The 8413-nt window shown below is 36.8% G+C and overlaps 1 protein-coding gene across 2 annotated transcripts; it reads left to right on the top strand.

Moving 5' to 3' along the window:
• Window positions 1–1341: 1341 nt before the first annotated feature.
• LOC131322784 (uncharacterized) lies at window positions 1342–8060 on the top strand. Of its 2 annotated transcripts, none has more exons than XM_058354245.1 (8): window positions 1342–1492; window positions 2090–2364; window positions 2651–2743; window positions 4237–4381; window positions 4519–4629; window positions 4710–4792; window positions 4873–4930; window positions 7708–8060. In XM_058354245.1, exons 2-8 carry the CDS (start codon window positions 2119–2121, stop codon window positions 7785–7787), a joined length of 816 nt encoding a protein of 271 aa, XP_058210228.1. In that variant the 5' UTR covers window positions 1342–1492; window positions 2090–2118; the 3' UTR covers window positions 7788–8060. The 2 variants fall into 2 exon arrangements, with proteins under 2 accessions (XP_058210228.1, XP_058210229.1); XM_058354246.1 differs by having other exon boundaries at window positions 1351–1492; window positions 2094–2364.
• The last annotated feature ends 353 nt before the right edge of the window (window positions 8061–8413 follow it).

The following is an 8413-nucleotide window of genomic DNA, read 5'->3' on the forward strand; positions in this document are numbered from 1 at the left end:
TTGATAAACTCAAACTACCAATTTCATAAATAAAAAAAAAGAGGTGCAGTGGGGGCAGGTGCCCCCAGTGGGAATAGGGTGGCTCCGCCACTGCCAAAGTAGACATATATTTTTATCGAAATGTATATTTATTAAATCATAAGATTTTTGCTTTTCTATTCATTACATTTGTACATTAATATGATTTTTTCGGCTACATCACCTATCATGTGCTTATTTTTTTATTCATGAAAGAAAATAAGAATATAAAATAACTTGTTATTTATCAAATTGAACCAAAATTATTAAGATTATAAGTAACTATACACGAATAATTATCAATAATATTTAAAATAAGGTATATACAAAAATAAAAATTTTAAAACTCAGACGCTCGAGGAGCCGGAACCGGGAGGGCCAGGCCCCAACATAGCTCCGCCCCTGCAGTTCCATTAGTCCATGAATGAGTCCATGACGAAAGGATGAGAAACGAAAAGAAAAGAAAGAAGAGTTCTTTCTTCTTTCACTTCAAATAATTGAGAATGGTAAAAAGGATGAGAAATATATAAAAAGTATTTTTTTTAAGGATCTATTTTGTTTCTCACCGAACTGAGAAGCCATAATTTTTTTTTCCACCCTTATTTCAGGATGCACGATCTTGTTAGTGTGCCGTGTGGGTCGGTTATGATTGAGGATCGGAGGTAAAATTAAAGCAAATGAGTTGTGTTTTGTGATGTTGTTATCGAGTGTTAGGTAGCATTTGGACTAAATTAATTTTTGACAAAGACAGTTGGGATTATTTGAATTTTAGTTACCTATTTTTTTTGGATTTTTTCTCCATAAGTTTTACATTACATAGTTCGTCTCAAAAGGAAAATCAGACAAGTGTAAAAATATAGGCCAAATTTAAAAAAAAAAATGTTCGTATAAGGCGATGCTAAATACGCTAAAAGAATATTTTTTCCGTCTTTTAAAAACTTTTCTCATTTTTTAGTGTCATTTTTTCGACTTTGGTATATGTTTCTAAACATTTCCAATTTCTCTCGTCGATACACGAATGATTAATTTCAAAAATTTGACCCGAATATAATAAAAATAAAGGGAAAACAACAAAGAAGTCTTGGTTAAAAAAAGTTTGAAAAATATAGGCTAAAGGCTACCTTACTAGAATTCTGTTTACAAAAATACGAAGTTAGACATTGTGCTCAATAAATAACTTGAGGGTTTATTTGCAGAAATACCCGTTTTCCGTTAGGAGTGTCTAGCAAACAAGGTCCTCAAAGGTGGGGGGTCTCATTGTCATTTTTAAAAACTCGGTGGAGAAGTGGATGTCATTGTCCGAAAACCTAAAGGGAGACTCGGTGTAATTTACCCGTAAACAAACAAAGTGGCAGAAAAGCCCTAGCCGCAATTCGTGATAACCGAAGGAAGAAGAAGAGTAGACCCAGCTGCTCCGACCAGCCAGCAAAGGGGAAAATCTCCAAATAAACGCAGTCGCCGAATTAATTTTCAGGTCTCTCTCTCTCTCTCTCTCTCTCTCTCTCTCTCTCTCATTTAAATTCGTAAACGAAATGATCTTCCTTGGTGAATGTCCAAATAAATATGTCAGACACCCATCCCATACGCTTATCTGAGTAAAAGAATTTAGAAGGATCCATGGAACATAGATGAGTCCTTTGCTTTCTTGTTCTGTGTCTTTTAATTCCCATTGTTAGCAAAGAGCATCTCCACTCCTTCCTTACTCTTTTACTGACTCAAACTCAAAATTTCAGTAAAAATCCTTAAAAAGGCTCCACTCCTAACTCAAACCTAAAACTCAAATTTAAACTCAAATTGAGTTAGACTCAAACCCTTACTCAAATTTTTGTAGGCAAATTTCACACCCTTATATTTACGCCTCTCCCATTAATGAAGTTTTTACCCATATTTGTGCTTGGGTTTGAGTTTGCCCATTGGAGCACACAATACCAAATGAAGCTTTCACTCATATTTTTACTCAAATCTGAGTAAGGGGTGGAGATGCGGGAAGGCACTGATACTTGTTTCCTCTTTACATGTTTATGAATAGGAATTGTAGTGCCCATGCTTATCAATTTTGTTTTTTCCCTAGATAGAAAAGCGTTGTAGTCTGGACGAAAAATGGTACGGCCTTTTGCAATAAAAGGGCGCAAACGAAAGAAGAGAGAAGATAACTATGATAGAGAAGACATTGAAGAGTTAACAAAAGAGGAGGCGGCTGGCACAGAGGAGACACTAGATGAGGATAAAGAAGCAGGTACACATGAACTTGCAGGCATTCCAATTCAACCATTTGATCGGGGGACCAAGACTGGCGCTATTTTCATTCTTGAGAAGGCTTCATTGGAAGTAGCAAAAGTTGGAAAGGTCTGCTTAAGTTTTGTAATCTTTCTCTTACATTCGTTTTCTTAACAGTTTCTGGTTTGGGATTGTTGCGCTCTAAGATTTTTGCCGCGATTTGTCTTTCTTAAGTGTCTTTTTTAGTGCTTTTAACTTTTAAGCACTTCAGGATTACTGCTCCAGCCTCTCGTCATTAAATTGTGGTTGTGATTTCTTAAGTACCTTGCAGTATTAGGCTTAAATATATCTTCACTTTCGTGTGTATGCAAGTGGGTGTGTATCTTGCATAATATGGTTTTCTTCCTATTTGCAGACTTACCAGGTATTGAATTCGGATGATCATGCCAATTTTTTGCGAAGGAATAACAAGAATCCTGCTGATTACCGTCCAGATATTGCTCACCAGGTTATTGAACTTTTAATTGCTATCAAAAGTTAGTTGCTTTGATGTCTTGAAGTTTATATCTGTACATTATCAACTATAGGTCTAAGTTGCAGTTGTCGGAAAAAACCAGCGCCAAAAACATGATACCAGTTTCATTGTAGAACGTTGAGTGAACAGTTGGAAAAAGTCCACCTTAATTGGTGTAGTATGTGCAAGCACGGTGGGAGTCTATATGCCACTTGCTTATTCATTACTAGGTGATGTAAATTGAGGCATTGCTCTTGGGTAGAATTATAATGGTCGTTCTATATGCCACTTGCTTATTCATTTCTAGGTGGTGTGAATTAAGGCGTTGCTCTTGCTTAGAATTATAATGGTCGGCCCATGTAAAGGAAAAAAACTCACATCTCATCTACCCTTGGTATAATGACCCAAACCAGATTCTGGATTGCCTAAATTGGAGCAACATGCGATTCAGTCCATGATGATTGTGTATAATACATTTATATCTCTCCAGCTCATGCTGATATCACATTAAACGTAAATGGGACATAGGCATCTTGTTAGAAGCCCTAGTGCTGCCGTTCCGCAAGTTGACAAACTTCCCCGGTTCATCACTGGGACTCAGAGGGAGGAAACATAGCTGTATTGTATAAACCGGTAGGTCTCTAATTTCTTCTTTTCCCTCTGCTTCTTCATTCTTAGTGCTCTGCACAGACCGATGTCTCTTTGTAAGACTATCTTCTTCCTCTCCTCAATTCAGTTGTGTCCGATAGAAAGGTGATGAATCCGACACGTCTCAAATCTGCATCGGTCTTATTGTCTTGTTGACAGAGGTACTTCCCCACATACTGCCGAGTCGATGTAATACACGTTGGCATATTGGGGTCCTAGTGACGCAGTTGTTTCAGGGCTTTATCCTTCATTAGTCACATGTTTCTTCCCTTTTTCCTCTCTGGGGTCCCATGATTCCATCATGCTTCTTGTCTTACATTCACTACAAAAGTGGTAATCCACATACCTTGGCAAGTGAAGATACTCATGCATACAAACTCAAACACTATTATTGAGTTTCACTTTGCAAAAATGAACTAGTAATGCAAAGTCCTTGTGAGGAGAATGCAGAATATTAGAATATCAACTGGTCTAAATGTGTTCACTGCGCTTCTTGATGTCATTGCGCACTTCCAAAGTGGAGAATAGTTTAGGATGCAGGAGTATGAAGCTATTAAATTCTTATTAATAAAGAATCTATTATGGCTATATTTTCTTGTTTTTTCATTAATCTCTAGCTCATCTAGTTGAAAACGATTACATTATTTGTTTTAGTTGGTTTGAGTTTGTGATGTTAGAATTGGGTTTAGGGCATTGCCGCGAAGCTGCATTATCTAGAACTACATAGTATCATTTACAGATTTTCGTTTGACAGTTGGCTACTTCATTAGTTAGGTTGTAGTTGAATTGTATTGGTAATTTTTTTATCCAATACTGATCTTAAAGTTGATGTTTCCCAGGCTATCCTAGCAATTTTAGATAGCCCCCTAAATAAAGCTGGAAGAATGCGAGCTTTGTATGTGAAAACAGAGAAGGGTGTTCTATTTGAAGTTAAACCACATGTTCGTATTCCAAGGACATATAAGCGATTTTCTGGTATCATGTGTAAGTTGCGACTGATTCTAATCCAATCTATTATTTGTATTAGAAGGCTATGATAATATTATGTTCTTGCATTTATGTCTCTAGTTATTCCATTCTGGGTTTCTCTTGCTTTCTAACACTCCTCCTAATCATTTCAGTGCAGTTGCTACAAAAATTGAATATCACTGCCGTTGGTAAGCGTGAAAAACTGTTGCGTGTGATCAAGAACCCTGTAACACAGTATTTACCCCTCAACTCCCGCAAAATAGGTAAGCAATCCCTTTTAGAAGTTCTGATCTGGTGAGATGGCATCAAGCCCAAATGATAATACTGCTTTCTTACATTTCAGGCTTCTCATTTAGTTCGCAAAAATTGGTTGATATAAGAGACTACGTGGCTTCTGTTAACGATGACTTGAACTTTGTTTTTGTGGTATGCTCCTTAATGTAACTTGGCCTTTGAAATTTTTGATGCACTTGATTTGATCTACAATGTTAACCCCACATGTACAGGTCGGCGCTATGGCCCATGGGAAAATCGAGAATGATTATGTGGATGATTTTATCTCGAGTAAGTTTTCTTAGTTTGCAGTTTACCCTTATTTTCTTTGACTGTGTATTCGTAGAAATTACAACAGCTATGAAGATATCAGGACTTGGCATTTAATTTTTCGTGCAGTTTGGCATCTTTGCTACTGCTATCTCGACGGGGGTGATGGTTGATGGTTTAGCATCTTACTTAGTATTTAAGGAATAGCAGTATTGTGTGGTGAGACTGGTGAATTAAGCTCCACAGCTATATGTAGCCAAGTAAAATCAGCAATGTTAGTTTTTCCTGGTCAGGGAACACCCTTGCATGGATACCAATTCTGATATTTGCATGTCCACTTGTTATGAGTTGGTATCAGAAATGTGTCTTATCACGGTACCCAAACTAAACATTGGGATTCTTAGGAGTTTAAACATTATTAGAAATGTAAAACCCCCTTCTCTCACCAAACCCCCACACCCGCCCCCCCCCCCCCCCCCCCCCCCCCCCCCAAACCCCATTTCTTATATGAAAATATTATACTAGGACGTGTTCGTGTCCCAACTTTTAAATATATATCCTTCAATGTTACCGTTGGGAGTTTGGGAAGTTGTAGCGCTTGGACAAACATTCAAACCCCGTACCTGCATAGATGAAGGTAGGTTTAGGATAGGTGTCGCTTTTGTGTCTATCTATCGATTTGCGCTGTTGGTGAGACATTTTAATATTCCGAGAAGGAGGTTGCAGTAAATATTTCAGATATTTTTTTTGCATTCATTAAGGTGCTGGGCATCTCCAATCCAATCCTCAAGTTCTTCCATTTCTTCATTTGACAGGATTCAAATATAGTTTTATGTTCTAAAAGTGGGTTTGGAGGAATTCACTATTCATATAAACTCCAACCCACATATCTCTATTTTCATCTCCACAAGTTTCTCTCCAATATTTTAACCTCCAAAACTCCCTCTGCTCACTTCCCTCCAAAAGTGCTCTCCCTCCAATCATATTCCTTACCATTTTTCGTCTCTAAAATTAAACCTTAAAACTTTCTAGACTTGACTTGTCCCTGGAAGTGTTGAACAGATTGGTCATAGCACTAGATGCTATTAAATTTCCCAACCTTTACTGCTTTGAACAAGTACATAAAAAATAAAGGGGTAGGAAAGGTGCATGTGGTGCCTAATTGTAGTAAACTTTTATTTATTGATTAAATTTTACTTAAATAATTCAAATAAATATGTTTGATGATAGTCTCATTTTAGAGATACCACTATTATGTTTCCAACGACACCAACTTTATAAATACCGAAGGTATAGACATTTTATCAAACTACAACAAAATGCATAACGAACATGGTATTTAAATTTAGAATCAAATGCTCATGAGGACAAAAGTGGGATCTGAAAATGAAAATAGTGAAATGGAGGAGATCCTCCATAAATTTTTTGTTACTTCAAATTTGGAGTATCAAATCTCATCCTCTCTCTCTCTCTTTTTATTTATTTATTTTTTTGATTAGTATCAAATCTCATCCTCTCAAATGGAGGATTGGTTGGATTTGCATTTTCCTCCAAATCTTGAAGAAATGGAGAAATAGAGCATGCATTGGAGATGCCCTAAGGTTGAAAAATCCGTCGACAGGTCTAAATATAGATTCTGCAGTCAATTGGCGGGAATGGGTTTTTGTGTGTGTGTGTGTGAGGGAGCGAGGGAGGGAGCCTTTCATTTTTATACCCATACACCAAAGTGTTAGTCTCCCAGTACAGCTACTAGAACTAGATATCCTTGAAATCATACGTATTTACACATGCTAAACAATGAGAGAGGGAGGCCTTTCATTTTTATACCCATACACCAAGGTATTAGTCTCCCGGTACAGCTACTAGAACCAGGAATCCTTGAAATCGAGGGAGCCTTTCATTTTTATACCCATACACCAAAGTATTAGTCTCCCAGTACAGTTACTAGAACCAGATATCCTTGAAATCGTACGTATTTATATACCCATACACCAAAGTATTAGTCTCCCAGTACAGCTACTAGAACCAAATATCCTTGAAATCGTACGTATTTACACATGCTAATCAATGAGAGAGGGAGGGCCTTTCTTTTTTATACCCATACACCAAAGTATTAGTCTCCCAGTACAACTACTAGAACCAGGTAATCCTTGAAACCAATTGAGGGAGCCTTTCATTTTTATACCCATACACCAAAGTATTAGTCTCCCAGTACAGCTACTAGAACCAGGTATCCTTGAAATCGTACGCATTTACACATGCTAAACTATGTGACTGGGACTGAGGCGTCATTGAGATTTCATTCTTCTTTCCTTTCTATCGCCCCTGCGTAGAACAAGGAAAAAAATGAGATTTTTGCACGGAGTTTGCTTAGGATTTTTTGTTACTGAGTTTTCCTGTTATATTTGGGCAATTATTGATGGATGCTACTGTCAGTTTCTTCGGTTGCATAGCAGTAAAAAGGCAAAATTGTCTAAAATGAAGAATAAAGGGAGCGCGAGATGGTTCATGTATCCATATTGAACGCTGCAAATAACAAAAAATAGGAGTTTCGGAAGCAGAAAAATTCAAACATGTGGACATACATACTTCGAACATTAAACCAAGTTTCATGTAACTTAGGTTTCCGCTCACCTGCCCCAACCCTAACCAGAATGTTTAAGCAGATGGTAGTCCAAACTTTGGTGCTATGTTTTTTCCGTTCTGGTGTTCATTTCAGTTGCGATTTATAACTCAAGTATTACACATTCTTTCTTGTCTTTTCTTACAACAAAATTTTCTATTCCCATCTTTTGCAGTTTCTGGTTATCCCTTGAGTGCGGCGGGCTGTATTGGAAGAATTTGTTGTGGTTTGGAGCAGAAGTGGAATATCTTGTAAACCCAGCAACCAGAATGAGGGTACCATGAACCCAGGATTTCTGGAAGTTTTGATAAATGGGAATACGCGTTTCTACCCATTTTCTAATCTTTTTTATTTTATTTTTTTGGTTTTGTTCCTTTTTTTTTTTTTTAATTCTCACAGTAGGGATATTCCTCTATCTTGCACTTGTAATATGAGGAAGGAAACAGGGATTTTTATTTATGGATTATCCTTTTAAAAACATCTGCAAGAAATTTCCTTATACGAATTATTTAAGTATAATCACGGTCATATCTGTTTGAGAGTTGATTTTTTTTTTTTTAATTTTTTTTTTTTGACGAGCACAATAAATTGCAACCTAAGATAGTGTTTGATAATGCTACGCTTAATTGAAAGTAAATTCAACTTTAGCTCATGACAATTGTTTGAATTCGCTTTCCTCGTGAAAATAATATCTTTAGCATTAAGAGAGTTCTAATCAGAAAAATAACACATCCATGTTGAGTTGAGTTTTGTTCACTTTCTTTCCTATTGGTTGAAATAGTGTGGATCTTACTACAAAGTGATGTCATGTTTACCAAAAAAACGTATTGCATGGATGAGACTTGTACCATTTTAACCAATAAGAGGAAGAGTAATGTTCA

This window comes from Rhododendron vialii, chromosome 4a (genome assembly GCF_030253575.1).
Source record: "Rhododendron vialii isolate Sample 1 chromosome 4a, ASM3025357v1".
Taxonomy (NCBI): Eukaryota; Viridiplantae; Streptophyta; class Magnoliopsida; order Ericales; family Ericaceae; genus Rhododendron; species Rhododendron vialii.